Genomic DNA, 23,057 nt, shown 5'->3' with positions numbered 1-23,057 from the left:
GTCAGATCTTGTTACGGATGGTTATGAGCCACCATGTGGTTGCTGGGATTTGAACTCCGGACCTTCGGAAGAGCAGTCGGGTGCTCTTACCCACCGAGCCATCTCACCAGCCCCCACCCTCTCTCTTTTAAATGGGGATCTTTCTCAGTTCTGCCTTCTGCTGCTCTGAGTGGGCTCATACAAGGGGCAGTCCATGGGACTCATCCCTGAGTCTTGCAAGAGCCTCTTTTACCCAATTTTGGCTTCCAGTCCAAACTCCAGACAAGGCTGAAGCTCTAAATGTACCACCTCTGGGTGAGTCTCGCTCCTGCTCGGAGCCTCCTGTGGCCCCCAGTGTTCCCAAGAGACGTTTACTCCTGACCTGACCTGACAGTCTCCTCCCTTCCCACTGAAAACCCCGTGCTCCCCAGAATGAAATGGTGGAAACCCCCCTACATATCCATCAACAACAAAATATAAAAATAAGCCAGGCCATACCCAGACTGTGGGAAACTACACAGCCAGCAAAACAAAATGATCAGAACCAGGAGATAACACGCACAGAGTCCAAATATGCATCATTATGCTGAAAGACAAGTTGCCAAGAAAACATCCTGACATTTATTGAAATGCCAGTGCACGCAGAAACCACCCCAGCTCCCATTCAGGATGCAGACACGTGGTAAAGGATTAGATGTTGAAGATGCTCACCATCCTAGCCAGCAGTACCGTTCAGCCCTGGGGCGGTGGTGGGGCTGTGGACCTTCTGCCCATCTGCAATGTTCTATGTCTTGAGGAGCGGAGCACAGACAGTAAGCAGCACTCCTCCATGGCCTCTGCATCAGCTCCTGCCTCGCAGTTCCTGCCTTGTTTGAGTTCCTGCCCTGACTTCCTTCAATGATGAACAGTGCGGTGCAAGTGTAAGCCAAATAAACCCTTTTCTCCCCAAGGTATTTGATCATGGTGTTTTGTCTCAGCAGCAGAAACCCTAAGACAAAACGGAAGGTGAAAACTGACTTCCAAAAGTTGTCCTTTGACCTCCACCAGAGTGCGACAGCCTCTGTGGTGTTCATGTGTATGTGTGTGTGTGTGTGTGTGTCCATGTGCGTTTATGTGCACGCAGGTTATTGAGATGACTGCTGCTAAGTCGTATGTCCTGGCTTCCATTCCTGGGACTCACAGAGTGGAAGGAGAGAAATGACCCCTGTAAGCTGTCCCTGAGCATATGTGTGCTTGGAACTCACGTGCCCCCCCCCCAAAAAAAGGGTTAAAAATAAAAAATAAAAACAGGTCTGAAAACAGCTCAATTGTAGACTGCTTGGCTGACATACACGAAGCTTTGAGTTCAAGTCTCTGGCTTCCCAATAAGCCACATGTAGTCGTACATGGCTATAATACTAATGGAATCAGAAAGATCAGAAGTTTGAGGGCAGCTTAGGCTACTGAGACCCTGTCTCAAACCTTCTTCTCCTCCCAGCCCCCCCCCCCTTTTGCCCCTAGGCTTCTCTTTTAACTTAAGTCCTAACTGCCATTCAGGCTTAGGCCACTCTGATCTCCTAGGAGATGCCCACTGATGATATCATCAGACAACTTCCCTCTGCTCCATCTGGGACACACAGCAACCCCAGCTCCCCAGACCCATTGCCTATGGATTCCATGGTACCCTCATTGGGCAGGACCTGCCTGCAGGCTCCCACTTGCTCCCTGTGACTCTGGTGTTTCCCTCCACCCCCAGGGACACCTACACTGGCACAGTACAGCAAGTGGCATTCACAAAAGGCTGGCACAGTGCCTGGCAAGACTGGATCCCAGGCAAGGCCAGGGCTGGCAGCCCAGCAAGTCTAATGGCGGTGGCTTGCCCAACTCAAGTCCTCTCCACCTTTGCACCCTCCTCTTGCCCTGCTACCTCCACAGACCTGGACGAGCAGGGTGTTCTGCCAAGCAGGTCACCCAGATTCAATGGCATGGGTGGGGGCTATGTCACGGGACATAAAATCCTAAAGTTATTTGCCATGTAGGCTGGCTGCATCCAGAGCCTCAGAGAAGGAGGGAAGAAGGGAGAGAGGGACAGAAGAGGGTGAGGGATAGGCAAGAGGTCCACAGGAGGTCCACAGGGTCAGGGTTCTGGCTCCTGCCTCGTCTTTAACAATTTCCAGTACCAAGCTTTTCTTGCCTAAGCCTGAGAGCAAGCTCGTTGAGCCCAGGGCTTCCCGTGGATCATCTTAGCTCCCGCAAGCGTCACACCCTCATCTTACAGGCAGGAAGCAGAGCCTGTGCTTGGTCAGATCACAAGACGGGCGACAGTGGGGAGAGATATCTCCCTAGGACCTGACCCACAATCCACTCAACCACTAAAATCCTCCCCAAACCCCAAGTCGGGGGTAGGACCGGATGAGTGGCCTGAGCGATGACAGGGCACCCCACGATAGGTCAGGGTGATTACACAGAGCTGGGTCTGTGGCCCAGGATCTGGCCTCAGGGACCTCAGGATCTGGTAACTGCTCTGTGGCTTCTACATGAACCAGTTCATGACACTGGCAAATGTTTTGCACTCAACTGTAGCGAGCCCTGGTGTTGTCAGGATGGACATCTGGTACAAGGATTTTTGAAAGTAAGGCTCTATGATTCTGGAAGTGGAGTGTGGGCAGGCCAGTGATTCCATGGATGCCTTGGGAGCCAGAGGGAGAGGAGAATGGAGGGGTGGTGAGTGGAGGGGACACTGTGAAGAGTCACTGCAGAAGCTGCGACCTTCAGCCAACATGACTGGGACGCATGGCTCCATGGAAAGGCCTGAGGAAGGAATCCAGGCCCCATGCATGAAAGCCAAGCGTCTACCACTGAGCTGCACCCCAGCCCATGGCCCCTGGTTTCTTCAGTCATTACCAGATACACAGCCTCTAGTCTTTTAATGCTCGGTGCACAAAGGAGGAACTTACTCTGCAGCCTGTTCCTTTTTTTGTTCAACTCTTCTTCTACAAATCCATGTGATTAATAGGGTGACCCAGACAGCCACTCTGCATGGGGTCCCGTGCCCTGCCCAGCAAGCTGGGATCTAGGCCAGCACTCATAGCCGATATAAGAACAAGCGAGGGGTGGGTGTCCAGTGCACATTAAGATTTTAACATCTTGGGCCAGATGTGGTAGCCTTCAATGTCAACACTTGGGAGGCAGAGGTGGGTGGATCTCTATGAATCTCTAGGCTGTCCAGAGATAGAGAGTGAGAACTTGTCTCAAAACAACAACACCAACCCCCAAAACAAAACCACAGAAGAAAGATTCTGACCTCTTCTACCCTCTACTGCAATCTGAAGTGCTAGATAGAGTTAGAACCTAAGACCTGGCACAAGCTTGGGCACGCACTCTCCCGCTAAGCTCAGTCTTTCCCCAGTCCCGAAATCTGGCTCAGCATTTCTACAGCCTGGAACAGTGTTTCTACCCACTATAACCACATCAGAGAGAAAATCAAGTTTCCTAATTGGTCCCCTGGGACCCAGGTAGGAGAGAGTGTGGGAATGCAGAGCTACAGCAACCCCCCCCCAGGGGGCTTAGGGCTGGGAACAGTGCTGGCCTCTAGTTTGGGCTCACAGTGCACCCCTCCCTTGCCTTGCTAAGCCAGGGCATGGCTTCTCTGTTATCTGAGGCCAGCCTAAGGTTGTGGAAGCCATGGGGACAGCTGACAGTGATATGACATCCCCTCCCCCAGCCAGTCTTCTGATGAACAGAGAAAACACACAATGCTGGCTCTTCTCCCGTCCTCCTCCCCAGGACAGCCCTGAAGGAAGCTGGAGGCTGTCAAGTGACTGGCCTTGGCTGGGCCTGGGTCCTATCTCAGGCCAGTATGGACAGGAGGGTGCAAGATGAAGGGGATCCTGTAACCCCAGAACATACGGCAGCCAGGGTCACCTCCCTTAGCCCCCTTCCCAGCTTAGGAACTCTCTATCTGTGGGTTCCCTGAGTACAGTGAGACCCAAGACACTACTGTACCCAAGAGGCAGGCTCAGGGTAGTGAGACAGGCCCAGGGTGGTGAGGCTGGTGGTCATGGGTATTTTTGGCCAAGACTCAGCTTGTCCAGGCTTGCATGTGACCAGGGATGGGACACACCTAATAACAAACTTGCAATGCCTGAGGGCTGAAGGTCTAGACCTGGAGGGCCAGCAGGTCACAGGGTTCTGTTGAGCAGGACTGGCTTAAGACCATAGGAGCAGTCACACCCTGTTGTGTGCTTTCTGGGGGGAGAGGGGAAGAGACAAAAAAACCAAGCTAATGAGGCAGCTGAGGAGGCTCCTGGGTGAGGGTTTCCTGCAGCCTCCAGCGTATCTGGAGGTCACGTCCACATGCCCAGGAAAGGCCAGGGCATACAAGCTCCCGTCTGGGTTTTCTCAGCCTGCCCAATCTTTGCAGTCCTCTGCAGAGGACAGCCATCTTTTGTAGAAGACAATATGACCCTTAGGAGCACTCAGGCAAGGTGAGAAACACATTAGAATCACAGCCCCTCGGGTAAGCCTCTGCCAGAAGGCCTGAGCCCTGGGCCACCTGCTTGGCCAAAGCGCTAGGATTCACTTCCATTGGTTCTCTCCCCTGTCAGTCATTTTTAGCACAGGCCCTTTGACAGAGCCCTGCTCCCTGGGCAAGCCTGTGGGAGTCTGGCTGGGCAGCCTGAGCCCAGGAGAGGAGAACACATTGAAAGCTCTAAGGAGGAGAACACAGCCAGGCCCAAGGGAGGCAGAGGGGAGTTTATGCTAAGGAGGCTAAGCCAGCTTCAGGAGGACATGGTACTTGGGCCGAGGCTATCTTCCCGTTCTTCTCTCCCTCCCTCCATTCGAAACCATTTGATAAGGGCTGACTACGTGCCAAGCACTGCCCTGAAAGCTGAGATACAGTAGTAACTATGTTTTATTCTTTGTGTGGCCATATTCAGGCAGGAGGAGAAAACTGGTAAACAGACAGACAAGGCAATTCACATCACTGTCGTGAATTATTGTGGATAAAGCTGGGCAGCGGGGACTGGAACAGCAGGGATGGGGACCCTGCTGTGCACAGGTGGGGTGGTGACAACATGGGGCAGGGCCTGTGGACATGGTGAAATCTGGACAGGGACAGAAGAGCTGGGAGGAAGGACTGCTGGCAGCGCTTGGAAACCAGTAAACCAGTTCCTGTGGTTGAGGGTGGGCAGGGCACGGAGCCAACTCTGCCTCCCAGGAGACACCGCCAGAGGGGTCTGAACAGAGAAGTTTCTGGGGTTTTGTTTTGTTTATTTGGTTGGTTGGTTTTTCAAGACAAGGTTTCTCTGTGTAATCCTGGCTGTCCTAAAACTCACTCTATGGACCAGGCTGGCCTTGAACTCAGAGATCTGCCTGCCTCTGCCTCCCCAGTGCTGGGATTAAAGGCATGTGCCACCACTGCCTGGCTGTTTCTGTTTTTTTTTATATATCATTTTGATTTACTACATTTATGATGTGTGTGCCTGCTCCTGTGTGGAGCTCAGAGGACTTGTAGGAGTCACGAACTCTAGGCATCAGACTTGAAACCTTGGGCATCTCTGTGGATCCTGTTTCTGACTTAAATCAGCAATTCCAATTGAGATTGCTTAGGGATATTGCTGGCTAAGTCTCTGACAGCCCAGCTCACAACGCCTGGTCTTCGTCTAGGCCACAAACAAGGGGATTTTTTTCCTCAAGGATCCTCATGCCAGGGCTTTTGCCACCCTGCACAGTGGACCCTGTTGGTCCAGACAAGAGTTTTCCTCTTTCAGAAATGGTAAAAGTAAGGCTCACCTAGGGGACCTGTTCACATCAATTTCATCAGATGGCTGGAGCAAGGGTCAAGAAAGAACGCCTGAGATGCTGGAGAGATGGCTCAGTAGTTAAGGGCCCTGGTTGCTTTTCGAGCGGTCCTGGGTTCAATTCCCAGTACTAACATAGCAGCTCAAAGCTGTCTGCAATTCCAGTTCCAGGGGATCTGACATCCTGGTACAGGCAGGCAAACAACAATGCTCATAGAATAAAACAATTAAAATAAAAAGTGTTTGCTACTTGTCAAGAAGGCTGGAGCTTAGCTCCTACCATCCATACCAGGCGGCTCACAGCCATCAAGTCCCCAAAGAAAGAAAAAGGTCTCTTGAGTATAAAAACGAACAGAGACTTGGCCAGCTAAGACTGGACATCAGCAGACGCCAGCTTCTGTCCACCTAAGCTGTGCAGGGCATCCTTAGTGCTGCAGGACCCCAGCCGCATGCTCTACTTGCCTCCTATCAACAGGCAGGCCCTCTCTAGAGCTTAGCTCTGCTCTGCCAAGCCTCTCTATTACACTGAGGAGGCAAAGCAGCAAAAGGGAAACTGAGGCAGGGGACCCTTATTCTCCTGATCACAGGCTTCTTAGTTGTCCCCTGCCATCCCAAGGAGTTTGCTGTGTCCTACCTCTGCCATAGTTTGGAGCCCAGCTCACATCTGTTCACACGGTCCTGTGTCTTGCCTAACCTTTTGTGTGATGGGTGTCAAGCCTTGCATATATTACAGAAGCATCCTACTACTGAGCTACATCCTCAACTTAGGAGATCTTTCTTTTTTAAAAAGATACTTTTGAAAAATATCAAATTGCATGTATGTGCACGCACACAAACGTACACACACACACACACACACACACACACAGAGTTATGCGAGGAGGCCAGAATAAAGTGTCATACGCCTGCTGCGGGAGTTCAGACAGCGTTATCGCCTCATTTGAAGGTCAGCAGTAGAGAACACTGGCCAGATCCTGTTCCCTGGGTTCACAGTCCTGACCCTGGGCAGCTAGGTGTTATGGAATGAGAGAGAGACAGCATTTCCCAGCTGTGGCTGGATAATCTTAGAAGACAGTTGTGAGAGAATTTAAGGAGGACATGCATCTCCCTCCTGTCCATCACAGGCTATACACAAACAATTGCTCTCCTTCCTGGATCACTAACACCATTCCCCATTCTGCCAGTGCAAATGAGCCAGGTTCAGAAAGAATATCTGCCTAAGACACCACATGGTCAATATACAGCAGAGCCAGAATTCAAAAGGTGACTTGTCCAGCCCAAATGCTTAGCTGCTCTCTGCCCTGGTGCTCAGAGTCCCCATAGCAAGTGCCTAATGTCAGTCCCCATAGCAAGTGCCTAATGTCAGCCCATGTCTGCTGGATCTACCCTCAGCTTAGCCTAGGTGTTCTCATCCTCAGATAATAGTGGCTATTGAGGAAAGCCACCATTCTGTGGAATTATCGTGACTAATAATAACACCAACAGTTCCTCTCTGTGGGTAGATGGCTGGGGAGTTCCACTATGCTTTCCAGCCCCAACAAAATGATTCATCGGTGGTCCTCCTGGCCACACCTTCAGCTTAAGGAGTGGGGATGGGCTCCTGTGTCCGTCCTTCCTGCAGGCCTGGAGGTACCTCACAACACCACCGACACATTTGCCACGTTTCCTGCCGGTATCCCTGTCCCACTCTGAAGGTTAGCAATGTCTCCCCTCAAGGGACTGGACTAATTGTTTCCCAGACTACAGAACAGCAGGGTCTGGAGCTCCCATTCCAGGCACACCCTTCTGCTCTGCAAATTTGGGAAGTTGATTCTAAGGCAATCTGGGAATCTAGACAAAGGAAAGCCCCATGGACAACTGGATTCTGGGAAAAAAATCTTTTAGATTTAATTTTTGTTTATGGGTGTTTTGCCTGCATGTGTATCTGTGCGGCATGTTTGTGTCTGGTGCCCCCAACAGAGGTCAGAAGTGGATGTTAGATAGTTATGGGCAGCTGTGAGCTACTGTGTGGGTTCTGGGACCTGAGCTGGAGTTTGCTGCAAGAGCAGCCTGTCCTTAATCAGCTGAGCCATCTCTCCAGCCCAGAACACTGAGTTCTAAGCCTGAGTGGTAATGTGTACCTAATTGAGCATGGGGCTAAGGCAGGATGGCTGCAAAGTTTGAGGCCAGCCTGGGATACGCAAAGATCCCATCTCAACCCCAAATGCCCCCTCCTCCCCCCAAAAGAATTATGAAGAAGCTCCCTCAAGAAATCAAACTTAAGGCCGGGAGCGGTGGCGCACGCCTTTAATCCCAGCACTCGGGAGGCAGAGGCAGGCGGATTTCTGAGTTCAAGGCCAGACTGGTCTACAGAGTGAGTTCCAGGACAGCCAGGGCTACACAGAGAAACCCTGTCTCGAAAAGCCCCCCCCCCAAAAAAAAGAAATCAAACTTAAGGGATGTGAAAAACTCCCAAATCTCAAGTCTAGGAATACCCAGACTCTTGTGGTTTTGATAATGTGATTACTGGCATTCTGATCTTAGGGATTCTTAGGAATTCTGGTTCTAGGTCCTCATGGAAAGTCCCGTTTTCCACTTCCTCTGACATTTTCGTGATTTCAAGCTTACCAATTTTGGATGCTAAAAGTAGATTTAAACATCTCTTCTCTAAATAAAGCTACATAATTCCCAGAAATTTTATGACAAAAACTGAAAAAAAAACCAAACCAAAGCAAATGGGCACACAGGTACATGCACACACATATGCATACACATACATACACACAGGCACATACACACGCATACACACACATATACACAAACGCATGCACACACACATGCATACATACATACACAGCCCACAAATCTAGTGACTAGGGGTGTGCAGATGAGTGGTAGAGCACATATTTATCATCATGTGGCTCTAGGTTCAGTCTCCAGCACCAACCAACCAACCAAATTACAAACAAACCAAACAAAATAAAACCTCACACCTGGTTCCAAAATCCAGGTACAGAGTACAGTGATAGTCACAAACCTTGGTCAGGTATGGTGGGACACACCTGTAGTGACAGCACCAAGAAGACTGGAGGACCACAAGTTCAAGACCAGCTTGGGATACATCGTGAGACTGTCCTACCGAGGCAGCCAGCTAAACAAAAACTCTGCCACCTCATGACTTTAATGCAAAACAAAACAAAACAAAACAATAAAACCCCACAAAATAACGGCGGTCTGGTCAGAGCATTATCTAGAATGTTTTTCAGCCCACTAGGCTTTTATATTTCTACTTTAGAGACCATAAAATGGAGTTCCAGGCCTTAAGTTTTAGGGAGCAGTGGGGGGGGGTTGCTTGGGGAAGGAGGAAGGTGAACTGCACAGTGTCATCTCTGAAACTAAGGAAATTCCCAGTCATAGGCCTTCCCAGGAATCTGGACACAGACCAAGATTCCAGTCTTTACATGGATTTCCCTAAACTGTGGTCTGAGGTCCTGCCCAAGAGCCCCTCAGAAGCTTGTCTTCCGGTTTCTTCCCTGCTTTTGAATGCAGAACAGTGATGACTATCACTCTTGCCAGGGGCATTGAGGAGGAGAGTTGGCTGGGGGAGGTACCATGGCTGGCTGTAGGGTCAAATTTCACAGCCAAGGGCTTTAGGTGCCCGCAGTGGAAGGTAAAAGGGACAGAGCTAGATTGACCTAAAGAGTTGAACTATGAGGAGGACAGAATGACCCACCCAGAGGTGTGGAGTGTTGGATGATGCATAGAAGAACAGGCGCATACGGAGTAAAGTTAGACATCTAGGGCACGCTTTTACTCTTGCACCTAAGATAGGGAGCCCGAACTGCTGACCTCTGCCCTGCGGCCGGATGAGCTCTTCCCTGCACCAGTTCCCGCACTCCCTGGGCTCCAGCATCGTCTCCCTGAGTCCTCTGGCTCCCTGCCCTACCAACTCGGATCTGTGCCCCTAATCCTCTTTTCCTACCCACCCCATCCAATTCTTCGGTCCTTCAACTCTGCTTTTTTAACTCAGAACAAAGTCAGCCCGTTTCTCCATCCTGCTCCGATGGTTTAGAAACCCCTAATCCAAGAGATCCCAGCACCCCCCCGTATCCTTTCTGCGTCCATTCTCCCAGTGTGTCCACCTTCCCGAGCCTGCACAGATCGGAGCCTGAGCACTAACCCGATTCGGAAGAGCAGCCGCTGGCTGCGCGTCATGAGGAGGCCGCGGAAACCCCGCCGTTCTTGGCAGCCGCGGGGACTCAGGAGCAGCACGAAGGCGAAGAATAGCAGCCAGCAACCGGAGACCCACAACCAAGGCGCGGGCCAGCCCTGCCAAGCCATGCTGGGGGCCGGGACCGGGGGCGGGGCTTGGTGTTGCTAGGCGACGGCCCCGCCCCGGCCCCTCGCGCGGAGAGGCGGGGCTCCCAGCACCTGCGCGCTTGGGGGTGCGAAGGCACTTGGCTCCGCCCACTACATCGCGTTTGGACCCGGCCCCTCGCCAGCCGTGGCCCGGCACGCGCTGCGAATCCCCAGCTTAAAGACGGACAGGCTCCTTCCCTTACTGGAGGGTCTGGAGGCGGAGCTCGAGCCGGCTTAACCATGTGCCAATCTGGGTCCGCATAGGCAGTGTCTTGTGAGAGGACAGAAGCCAAGCCCTCTTCTTCCTGTGCAGGGGAGAGACCTTGTAGTGGTCCTTCTGAAGAGAAACCTTAGACTCCTAACCTTTATCAGCTAGAAGGCACCCGGGAGTTGGATCTTCTGCTGCTCATTTATTCCTTCAGTAAATTAAAGGCATTGTGCCAGGTTTTCAGGTGGTCAAAAGACACAGAGCCCAGAGGAAGCTTAAAGGATAAACACTTGCTACCAAACCTGCTGCCCTGTGTGAATCCTTGGACCCATTTGGTGGCAGGAGAAAATCACTCTCACAAGTTGTAGAGGGCTATGGTGCTTGAGACCACACAAATACACTCTATCCAGGCTGGGGCAGTAGTTTAATTGTGTAGCATGTGCCAGACCTGGGCTCAATCCCTAACAGGGAAGATGGGCACATTCCTGGAGCCTACAGTAAGGAGATTAAGTGGGCAAACAAATAAAATCGCATGTGCATATGTTATGTGCTCACAAACATAGATGCGATGAGAAACAGTGGTACGTATAGGGAAGCGAATAGGGGAATCAATATGGAAGACATTGGATCAATTTAGATGGGGAGGGCATGTGACATTTCACCCTGAAAAGAGGCCACAGTCCATGGAGACTTTATCAAGGTTATGCAGCCATGCGTGGGAGAGCCAGGTCTAGCAGCTAGACATCCTTAGTTCCATGCCCAGTCTGATTTCCACATCAGTGTCTCCTCGCCCTACTACTACTGCCTTCCTAATGAGTTCTAGAAGCTGTTCTGGCCAATGGGGTGGAGATGGGTGTGAGAGCAAGTGTGGAGCAATGTCCAAATTGAAGCACACAGGAGCCAGGACTGGGCTGTGTGCAGTCTGCCTTGCCTAGCCCTCTGCAGGAAGGGAAGGAAACTCTGCAAAGTTGGGCTCACCACCACTCCCACTGGGCGGCAGCTGGAGGGAAGCAGGTGAGGAAATGCTCTTGCTTCCTTTCCTGCTTGTTGTGCCCAGCCTGAGAGCCCTAGATAATCAGACCCCACATCTGTGATCTCAGAGTCGGTCACAGTGCACTGTGCAGCTGAAGATTCCTATGTACAATTTTCTACTTCATTCTCCCTCACTCACACCCCAACAAAAAGCCAAGGGATGAATTAAATTCTCCCTAACGTGAACTGCAGTCCACCCAATTATTGCTTTAATCTGAGAGCCCTGGGCACTCAGTTTCTCTTCTGTTGCAACATCCGAGAGACACCCTGCACCTGCCCTGTCTCTTCCCTGAAGTTTTACTTCCCTATGCCCTGGCACAGGAAAGGGTGAAGCTGCCAAGACCTGGGGGGGGGGGGGGTGAGAGGAAGACCAAAAGCAAAAACACAGAAGGCATGACCAGCATAGGAGAGTTTGTGTCTCTGTCTCTGTACATGCAAGACTGAAGGATTGTGGGTCATTGTGAACACAGCCTGCTGCAGGGAGGGCTCTGTAAAGCAGTCCCTGTAATCTGAAACAGGAAATGCAGGCTCAGGCATGACCCTGCAGAAGACACAATTTAATCTTTAACCTCAGCCCCAGCCCCACCATGAGCAGGTGCTTGCACACACATATACACACACACACCGCTCATTTATAGATAATAAACTCATAAACTCAAGATACTGTTTATGAACTCCTTGGAGTCACAGCAGGGCTGGGGATAGAGAGTGAAGGGCAGTGTCTGTGCAAACTCACGCAGGCTTGGGGAGCCAGCCTCTCCTGCTCTGGTCTGTTCTGGAGGGTACTACATGACTGCTCCTCATCTGCTGTAGCTCTCCCCTTGTCTACGAGAATCTGCTCTTCTAGCAAGCTAGACGCTATTCATCCTCTTCCTGCATTCTGCCCTGTGATACCTAACGACTTGCAATTTCTAGAACTGACCATATTGTTTTGCACTCCCATGCCTTTATATACACTGTGTTCTGCCTGGAGTGCTGCTCACTCTTTGTTCCATAGATTCAGATCTCATGTGCTCTCCTGTGCAAGCACGCACTTGTGCATTCAGTACCCTTTTGTAGGATACTTGTGCCACGCCTTCCCACTTGCTCACTGTATCAGCATGTAGTCTCAGGCTTCACTAGCCTTCTTCAGAGTGGAGACTATAATTTAATGTATTCATCTTCAGCTTGCCAATGTCTGGCATGGTGCCACCTGCATTTTAAATACTTACTAAATGTTCTTTGAAATGTCAAAGTTCCATCCACAGCCCACAGGGCCTCTGCTCAATAGCTGAGCCTATGTTTTCAACCTCCTCAAATGAGGACATTCTTCTGCTTCTCACTTTGGGTTGGTTGCTTGGTCCCTCAAAAGTACCAAGGTTGTTACCACCTTTTTTTTTTTTTTTTCCTGAGACAAGGTTTCTCTGTATAGTTTCTCCTGGAACTCACTTTGTAGACCAGGCTGGCCTGGAACTCAGAAATCCGCCTGCCTCTGCCTCCCAAGTGCTGGGATTAAAGGCGAGCGCCACCATGCCCGGTGGTTATTACCACCTTAGGCCCCATGAAGTTAATCTCTATGTCAACTTGATAAGATCTAGCATCACCTGAGAGGTGGGCCTCTTTGCCTATGGAGGATTGTTTTCATTAGGCTAACTGAGGTGAGATTGTCTCACCTCTCTAGGCTACACTTGGGCAGCACCATTCCCTAGGCTATAATCTGATCCATATTTAAAGGTATTTGGTGTTCCCTGTTTCCTAATGATGATGAGATATGACCAGCTGCTTGCAGGTTAGCAGGGGCATTGCTACACTCCGTCTACCTGGGGTGTGTGTGTGTGTGTGTGCAATGGCATCCACAAGTACATGCTTCAGGGCCTGTAATACCTAGGGCAAGCCTACAACAAAGAATTGTTGCCCCAAGTGATTGTGATAACATAGAGGCTGAGAAGGGAGCATCTGCAAATGTAAACTCCTGAAGGTGTAAGGGACAGAGAAAAATAGTCGGTCCTCCCAGAGGCCCCTGCTGGTCCCTCAACATTCTATTATACTACTTACACTACTGCGGTGGTTCTAATGAGAATGGTCTCCATAGGTCACGTGTTTGAATAGATGGCCCATTGGTGGTACTGTCTGGGGAGGATTAGTAGGTGTGGCCTTGTTGGAGGAGGTGTATCACTGTGGGTGAGCTCCGAAAATTCAAAAGCTCACATCGCCCCCCAGTTAGTTCTCTCCCTCCTTCTCTGCCTTGTGGTTGTTATTTGAATGTGTAAGCTCTCAGCTATTGCTTCCTTCCCATGCCTGCTGCCGGTTGCCATCTCCTCTGGTCATGGACTAACCTTCTGAAGTTATGGTTCTGTAATTTGCCTTTGTCATGGTGTCTCTTCACAGCAATAGGAGAGCAACCAAGACAGGTGACGGGAGCACAAGAGTTCAAACTTCACTTTTTACAACTGGACACTGTCTGTGATTCTCCCACCAGTCCCTCCCACTGGGATGTAAGCCCCATAGAGTCAGTGGGATGTACAATGCCTGGGCCCGAGACAGTGTTAAGAGTATGATGAATGAATGAGCAGATGACAGAAGGAAAGAGTGGCTGAATGGAAAAGTTATTGCTGTCCCTGCAGAACAGCTGTATGGAAGGCAACCCAGACAGGAGAGCCGAACAGTCCACATCTGGAAGGCTGCAGGAGAGCTAGCTGCCTCTGAGCACTCACACACTCGAGGTCTTTGACCACAGAACCCTTCCTCCCTGGTGCAGTTCAGAAGCACTGCCAAGGCTAAAGTTTGTCTCTGTAACTCTCCAAGGAGAGGCCCATTCATAATCTGAAGCACAATCCTGTGTGATGGTGCCTGCCTGTGAGCTCAACAATGGGAAAGCTGACACAAGAGATTCATGAGTTCAAGGCCAGCCTGGGCTACATAGTGAGATGCTGTCTCAAAAGCAAATAAATGCATGCCCCAAACAGCAACAACAAATGGGCAACTAAGCACTAGTAATCCCAGCACTAGTAAGTCTGAAGCAGGAGGATTGCTGTGAGTTTAAGGCTAGTCAAGTCTATACAGCAAGACACTATTTAAACAAACAAACAAACAAACAAACAAACCACAAAACAGGGATGGAGAGATGGCTCAATGGTTAAGAGCACCGGTTGCTCTTCCAGAGAACCAGAGTTGGATTCCCAGCACCCATGTAGCAGCTCACAACTGTTTGTAACTTCAGTTTCAGAGAATCTAACACTCTCTTCTAGCCTCTGCAGATACTAGGTCTGAAAGTGGTGCGTAGATATAAATGCAGATAGAAAGCTACACACATATAACCAAAAACAACAGAGAGAGAGAGAGACAGAGAGAGAGAGAAAGAGAGAGAGAGAGACAGAGACAGAGAGACAGAAACAGAGAGAGACAGAGACAGAGAGAGAGTAGGTTCCAGGTTCCAGGGGTAGAGGTAGATGTTCTCATGCCTGCTCCTTATTCCAGCTGCCGGCCAAAGCTGTGTCCCTTGGAAGGACAGTCTGTCTTCACCCTTACATTATGGCAAGCTAGATGCCTGGTGCTTAGCTGACTTACAGGATATCATCGGTGGTGATGGTAGCAATGATGACGTCAAGAACACCATGGAGGAGCTTTAATAGATGGAGCTGTTTCAGTGTTAAAGAAGAGATTTCACCTGGCATAGTGTTCCCCAGCACTCGTAGAAGCAGGCAGCCTGGTCTACAGAGTAAGTACCTGGGTAGCCAGGGCTACACAGAGAAATCCTGTTTCAGAACAGAACAGAACAGAACAGAACAGAACAGAACAGAACAGAACAGAACAGAACAGAACAGACAAGCAAAAAGAATAGGGATATCTTATTGGACCAGGTGGCAAAGTCAGTTTGATTTAGAAGCACTGACCCAATGCACAGCGGCGGCTGGGACACTCTGGCAACCCCTCTGTCTTTTGCCATCAAGAGCTTACTGTGCCCACAGTGACCTTCCCCTGAGCCGTTGTGTTGCATACTCTGAAAGCTTGGTCTGCTTGGAGGGATTGCCTTGCCTTGCCTTGCCTTCCGCTGTCTTGACTTAATCTGCCTCATGCTTTCTATTTCTTTCCTGCCCATCCACTAACCTGCCTTCTGCAGGGGAACCAAGCAGGCTAGCGTCTGCCCTGTCACAGCTCTGGGCTTTGCAGGGCCGCGCTGTTCCTAATCAGCACAAAGGGTTTCCTTTTTAAAAGACGTGTTTATTTATTATCTATAAGGACACTGTAGCTGTGCTCAGACACTCCAGAAGAGGGCATTAGATCTCAATACGGATGGTTGTGAGCCACCATGTGGTTGCTGGGATTTGAACTTAGGACCTTCAGAAGAACAGTCAGTGCTCTTAACCGCTGAGGCATCTCTCCAGCCCCAAGCACAGAGGTTTCGTCCCATTTCCAGGCTGGTTTTATTCATCCCTTCTTGGATAAACTAGTGGTCCCAGACTAGTATAGACAACGAATCAGCACAGCACAGTTGTACTCTAGATCATAAGAAGGAGGCAGCATGTGCGTGTCTTTCCCACTGTATTAATGGTTTGCTCATTCTGAGTTAATCCCTTCCAGCCCCGATGCCCCGGCAAGAGTACAAGGCTGAAACCAGCGAAAGCGACTTCACTTGGAGGTTCGAGCGCCTGAGCCCAATCATGCACAGAATGAGGTAAGTGTGCAGGGGAAGATAAGCAGACCATTAGCCTCGAAACTGGAGCTAGCCACCTGACCTGAGGGGGAAGAACAAGCTACAGAACAACTGATGGTCTCCGCCCCCTGTTCTAGTTAACTTTCTATTGATGTGATAGACGTGTGACCAAAAGCAACCTGGGGAGGAAAGGATTTATTTCATCTTACCACTGAGTCCATCACTGAAATTGAAAGCAGCAACTTAAGACAGGAATCTGAAGCAGGGGCTGTGAGGGGTGCTGCTTACTGGCTTGTTCCCCATGGCTTGCTCAGCCTGCTTTCCTATACCTCCCAGGGCCATTGGTACAGAGGCAGTGCCACTCTAGGGGGCTGGGTCTTCCCATGTCAGTCATTAATCAAGAAAATGCCTTTCAGACTTGCCTGTAATAGGAGCGTTTTTCTCATTTGAAGTCCCTTCTTCCTAGAGAACCCTAGCTTGTGTCAAGCTGAGAAAGCAAACAGAAGCAAGCAACCACACTCTTTCTCCCTATAGAATCTGCTGGCTGTGGATTGGAGGATAACAGGCTTCCAGGATGTTAATGGACTCTCTTCTCTGAGTTCTGGCTCTCTGATTAAAGCATAGTTCTCAAGCGTCTATTCCTGTCTCCTTTCATGACATCTGCAGGTGTCAAGCAGCATCAAGTTCCAGAATTCCCATTATGGTCTCACCACTCAACTGTTATTTGGAAACCCCAGCCCCCTTCACTTCCTTTGCCTTCAGCAAATGGCCTTCGAGAACACAAGCTCTGGGGCTGCCCTCGGCCCTCTATGGAGGCAGCTGTTTTCCCGGGACTCCTCAGGGGGTGTGCCGTGACCCTCCTGCACTGTTTAAACAGTGGTACTCAAAGCATCCACTTTTCTCACCATTTAGGGTAAATTCAAATTAAAGCTTCCCTCAAAAGTCTACTGCAGTGGTGCATGAAATAATCGCAACACTCAGGAAGCTGAGGCAGGAGGATCTCAAAGTTCAAGGTTATGCCCTGTCTAAAACAACCATAAAAAGTTCTCTCAAGCCAGGTGGTGGTGCTGCATGCCTTTAAGGCAGAGGCAGGCAAATCTCTGTAAGTTCGAGGCCAGCCTGGTCTACAGAGTTCCAGGACAGCCTAAGCTACACAGAGAAACCCTACCTTGAAAAAACAAAAATAAATAAATGAATAAATAAATAAACAAATAAAATCCCTGTAGGGCTAGGGATGTAGTTCAGTGGTGAAGCCTAGCATATACAAGGCCTTATCAGCCCGTAGTGCTACATACATGCACGAATACATTAATCCATTCATTAATTAAAACTACAGCTTTGGAGATGCCTCAGCATGTACTCACATACACATACACACCTGTGCAGACACGAGAACATACTGTCACACCACACACATACACAAAAAGAAAAGGAAAGGAAGAAAACATTCATTTCTGACAGCTAGGGGCATAGTTGTGTGGCAAGATCAAACACTTAATATGAGGAAGGCCCTTGACTCTGTCCCCAGAAAAAAACAAAAGAAAAAGTAATTCTTTTTTTTTCTTTTTTTTTTTTTTTTTTCGTTTTTTTGAGACAGGGTTTCTCTGTGTAGCCCTGGCTGTCCTGGAACTCACTCTGTAGACCAGGCTGGCCTTAAACTCAGAAATCTGCCTGTCTCTGCCTCCCAAGAACTGGGATTAAAGGCATGCGCCACCACACCTGGCAGAAAAAGTAATTCTACTCAATGGGACCAGGCTCTATATGAATTGTTAGACTTGGTCAGTGTTAATTTCCTAGCCTTATACTAATACTATAGTTAAGAAAAATGTGGACGTCTTAGAAAAGCCGTAATAAGTACAGGCTCTCCTGTACTTTTTCAAAAATACTCTGCTGCTGGCTGGGGTGGTGCATGCCTTTAATCCCAGTGCTTGGGAGACAGAGGCAAGCAGATCTCTGTGAGTTCTAGGCCAGCCTGGTCGACAAAGCAAGTTCTAGGACAGCCAGGGCTATTACACAGAGAAACCCTGTCTCAAAAGTAAAACAAAACAAATTCTGAAAACCTGAGATTATTCCCAAATAAAGAGTTTAAAAATATATAACTTATACAAATGGAACTGTGTTCACGTGTTGAAACTGGTTAGCCTTTTTTTCCTCCTTTTTAGAACGTGGACTTGGCAGGCTCTGTTGGCCGACTCAAGGCCTAGTTTTCCTTGTTAACTTCTATTTTGCCCATTCTCTTTTCAACAGCTCAGCCTTTAGCTCCTCTCCAGCCCTGGTGGGTGGGTCTTGGTTAGACCCAGGAATGCAATGCAGTTCCTGCCATGAGATAATAATAGCAAATATTTATATAGCACACATGTGCCAGGCACTGTTCTCAGTCCTTTAAATAGAAGAACCCTTGGCTCTCACACCACCCCATCAATCAAATACTGAGAGATCAATTCAGTGGCTGCAGGTCACATATCTGGTAAGAGGACAGAAGAGATAGACTGGGACTGTCTTGAAAAGTTTCCATTGTCCTTAAAAAGGACCTAGTGAATCTGCAGTGTTCAGTGTTCCAGTCCAACCCAGGGTCCTCTGCATCCCAGGAAGGCAGGAAGGCCTTCTGTCACTGAGATGCAGCCCACTGCTTCTGGCAGCTGTCTGTTGTCAGCTCTGGTGTAGCCCAGGCTGACCTCTTGAATCTGATTTACACTTGAGGCTGACCCTGAACTCCTCATCTTCTTGCCTCCCCTTCCTGACTGCTGGGATGGCTTGTGTTTACCACTCACCTCAGCTCCACTTTCTCAAATGTCCCCTTTCTTTCTGTAAGGAAGCTGCTTTTACTGCTCTAGGGCTGTCATCTGTTTGTGCGTCTGGTACCCCAGCAGCCATTTTGGTACTATCATGAAGCAGTTTAAAAGAATATTCCAGGGTGGCCAAGGTGGCTCAACTGCTAAAAGCATTTGCAGGGTCAGCGTGACAATTTAAATTCAGTCTCAGGATCCCATGGAGAAGAACTGACTCCCACAAGTTGTCCTCTGACCTATGCATGCATATTCAGGTTCACACTCATTTACACCACTGCCACTGCCACCGCCACTACCACCACCACCACCACCAATGGGATGTTCTAGAACACTGCGGATGGCAGAGCATAAATGAAGACAACTTGCATCTCTGAAGACCTTGTGGGAGAGGGGGCATGGTGGCTCACACCTGCTGTCCTAGTATTTGGGAAGGCGAGGCAGAAGTGCTATGATTTATAGTCCAGCCTGGGCTACACAGACTGTTAGTCACAACTAACCAACCAAGCCTTGAAGTAACCAACCTGGAGTTTCTATCCAAGTTTCCCCCTCTGTCTTTTGGTGTGTGTGTGTGTGTGTGTGTGTGTGTGTGTGTGTGTGTGTGTGTGTATACACACGTGTGTGTGTTCATGTCTAAGTGTAATCCTCAGGAACACCTCCTACTTCCTACTTGAGACAGGGTCACCAAGATTAGTTCCTGCCTTGACTTTCCCAGGACAACAGACTGTAACCTGGAAACCTGTAACCTGAGCTAAAGCGAACGGAACCCCTCCTCCTCTAGGTTGCCTTTTGTCAGGGTATTTATCAGAGCAATCGAAAAGTAGGACCAAAACTTGGTTCATACGCCACTGGGTGTCACTTACTTTGTTTCTTATGCCTTTTAAGTCTTCTGTGACCTTCCACAGTATGATGTATCATAATTATTTTATGAAGACAGAAGTCTTTCCATTCATTCTCAGCTCCTCATCTGGGCATGCTCTGTCCTCTCCATCCCAGCAGGCTGTGTCCCTTGAAGGTCAAGCACACTTGTCCCTGCTCAGTCTTTGTCCCTGAACCCGAAGGCAGCAACTGTGACAGGTGAGCATGCCACTGTCCCCTTGTAACACCCCGTCAGTCTGCTGAGGCTCTCCTCTCACGTGTCTAGCCAAGTGCCTCTGCCTCCCAAGTTTGGGATGAGATTATAGGTATAAGCTGCCATGCCTGGCTGACCTATGCCTCTCTAGTCCATGTGTCTCCAGATTTCAGGTGCTGTCTATATGTCCACTGCTCCAAAGAGATGTGTCTATAAGCTCCTCATGAGTGGCCAGTCTCAGTGCCCACCCTCTTGCTAGTCACCTCCAAGAAGCTGCTCCAGGGGATTTTCCACATTATGTGTCCAAAGCTGACCTCACCAGTCTCACATCTCACTCTCACCTCATTTGCTTCTTTGCTGCCCTTGTGATGCTTGATATTGACTTTCAACTTAACAGGACCTAAAATTAATTAGGAGATGAAGCTCTGGGCAGGTTTGTGAGGGAGTTTCTATATGGGGCTAAGGGAAGAGGGAAGTGTCATTCCATGAAGTAGAGTTCAAGGCAGAAAGAAAAGGACTGGGCAGGGCAGTAGTACATGTTGGCCTAATGCTGCTTGTATTCTAATGCTGGAGCCCCCAAGACTGGTTACCCCAAGGACAAGAGAGTCCACAGTTAATTGTGATTGGTTAATAAAGATGCCAGCAGTCAATAGTTCGGCAGAAGAGACATAGGTGGGGTTGAGATTTCCAGGTGAGGAGGAAAAAGAAAGAAGAAGCTGCTATGGAATAGAAGAAGAACATGCAGGAGAGGAGAAAGGAGAGCCACCATGGGCTAGCTGAGCCATAAAAACATGGCCCTCGGGAGCTGGAGAGATGGCTCAGAGGTTAAGAGCACTGACTGCTCTTCCAGACGTCCTGAGTTCAATTCCCAGCAACCACATGGTAGTTTATAACCATCTGTAATGGGATCAGATGCCCTCTTCTGGTGTGTCTAAAGACAGCGACAGTGTACTCACATATATAAAATAAATTAAAAATTATTTAAAAAAACAAAAAAAATAAAAACAAACATGGTCCTCAAAGCTGCCCAATTGGATGGAGCTAAGTGCAGTCAAGATGAAATATAGTAAGTAATAATTGGGTTATCATTAGGAAAGTAGATCCTAATAGCAAGGAAGGTAGACTGCTGCCCAGCATCTGTGCTGCTTAAAGCACATAAAAAATATAAAGGCTGTGTGTGTGTGTTTGTGTTTTTTAAAATCTGGAATCTCAATAACCAAAGGCAGGGAAGAAGCCCTGCACCAGGATTTTAATATTTTTTTTTACTGCAGGTGTACACCTTTAATCCCGGCACTGCAGATATGAAGGCGTGTGAATCTCTGTGAGTTTGAGGCTGGCATGGGTCTACCCAGGAAGTTCCATGCAGCCAAATTTACATGGTGAGATCCTGTTTCAGGGAGGGGAAGGGGGAGGCTTCCCGCTCCCTGTTTACGCACATAGTGTGACCCCAGGCTCTTGTTACCCTCCTCTGTCATGATGGACTGTGTACCCTCAGATGAGAGCCCAGATAAATCTTCCTCAAGTTACTGTTGTCAGATAGTTTGTCACAGCTGTGAGGAAGTTAGCTAATACTGTGCCCATCTTGGGAAATGTCTTGCTTTTCTAGTGCCATGAAGAGGCACCATGTCTAATACAACTTATAGAAGAAAGAGCTCAATCTGTGACTGTCAGGTGGGGGAACATGGCAGCAGGCAGGCAGGTACAGTGCTGAGTCAGTGGCTGAGAGTTTACATCCTTATCAGCAAATAGGAGGCAAAGAAGAGACACTGGAAAGGACTGGGCTTTTGAAATCTCAAAGCCTGCCCCCAGCCAGGGACACACCTCCTCCAACAAGGCCACACCTCCTAATCCTTCCCAAACACTTCTGTCAATGGTAACCAAACATTCAGATATATGAGCCTATGGGGTCTCGCTCTCACTCAAACCACCACACACACCCTCCTGTTTGTCCCGTGAGTGGGATTTATAAGACTATACATTTTAGAGTCTTGGCTCCAAGACCTAGCTCTGCCATTCCTAATTGTGTGATCTCAGGTAAGTATGTCCCATTCCTGGACACAGACTCCCTCATCTGTAGGTGACATGAGAAGAGAGTTTACCTGCAATGGGTTCTGACTTGCCAGGTGGTGGTAGCTCACTCCTTTAGTCCCAACATTCTGGAGGCAGAGGCAGGCAGATCTCTGTGAGTTTGAGGCCAGCCTGGTCTATAGGGTGAGTTCCAGGACAACCAAGGCTGCAGAGAAACCCTGTCTCAAAAAAACAAAACAAAAAACAGAAACAAAAACAAAGCGAGACAAAAAGAAGACTTCAAAAGAAATGGAAGGCTTGCGTCCACTCCCAAGACACCTCTCCTACTCAGCACTGAATCCGCACTTCCATCGACAAAGCAGTCATGCCACTGTACACCACTGCCTACTTCCCAAGTCGAGGCCAATGTGAGGCCATGCGCATGAGGCCAAAGCTGGAAGGAGGAGGTGGTTACCATAGATACCTGGATACAAGGCTTGCTTAAGCCCACTTGTCTGTATGGGCAGCTCCCCAAGTTTGAGTTTGGAGACCTTACGCTTTACCAATCTAATGACATCTTGAGGCACCATGGCCGCTTGTTTTGGGCTTTATGGGAAAGACCAGAGGGAGGCTGCCCAGGTGAATATGGTGAATGATGGGGTGGAGGACCTTCGCTGCAAATATGGCACCCTGATCTACACCAACTATGAGAATGGTAAGGATGACTATGTGAAGGCCCTGCCTGGGCATCTGAAGACTTTTGAGACCCTGCTGTCCCAAAACCAGGGAGGCAAAGCTTTCATTGTGGGTGACCAGATCTCCTTTGCTGATTACAACTTGCTAGACCTGCTGCTGCTCCACCCTGTCCTGGCCCCTGGCTGCCTGGACAACTTCCCCCTGCTCTCTGCGTATGTAGCTCGCCTCAGTGTCTGGCCCAAGACCAAGGCCTTTCTGTCCTCCCCTGAACATGTGACCAGTCCCATCAATGGCAATGGCAAACAGTAGTGGACTGAAGAGACAAGAGCTTCTTGCCCCCTTTTTCCTAGCATTAATAAAGTTTGTAAGAAAGAAAGGAGAAAGAAAGAAAGAAAGAAAGAGAGAGAGAGAGAGAGAGAGAGAGAGAGAGAGAGAGAAGGAAGGAAGGAAGAAAAGAAGAGAAGAGAAGAGAAGAGAAGAGAAGAGAAGAGAAGAGAAGAGAAGAGAAGAGAAGAGAAGAGAA

General features: G+C 49.2%; 1 protein-coding gene and 1 pseudogene across 3 annotated transcripts in view; one reads left to right on the top strand and one right to left on the bottom strand.

The window, feature by feature from the left end:
* The window catches only part of Pnkd (PNKD metallo-beta-lactamase domain containing), a 69,551-nt gene that overhangs the window by 12,930 nt on the left and 33,564 nt on the right, over nt 1-23,057 (bottom strand). Inside the window, exon 1 of one of the 2 annotated variants that reach the window (XM_021197475.1) lies at nt 9,922-10,097. The exons of the other annotated variant lie outside the window; for it this stretch is intronic. Within the exon in view, the coding sequence (XP_021053134.1) occupies nt 9,922-10,082 (161 nt within the window). The 5' untranslated portion in view covers nt 10,083-10,097. Of the gene's footprint in view, nt 1-9,921; nt 10,098-23,057 lie in introns of those variants that run through there. 2 annotated transcript variants of the gene reach the window in all.
* LOC110321280 lies at nt 22,224-22,875 on the top strand (annotated as a pseudogene). Its single transcript, XR_002380519.2, has one exon. The product of XR_002380519.2 is annotated as a glutathione S-transferase P 2 pseudogene (transcript).

The sequence above is a fragment of the Mus pahari genome, chromosome 5, assembly GCF_900095145.1.
Source record: "Mus pahari chromosome 5, PAHARI_EIJ_v1.1, whole genome shotgun sequence".
Lineage (NCBI taxonomy): Eukaryota > Metazoa > Chordata > Mammalia > Rodentia > Muridae > Mus > Mus pahari.
This window is presented reverse-complemented; position numbering and strand designations above follow the sequence as displayed.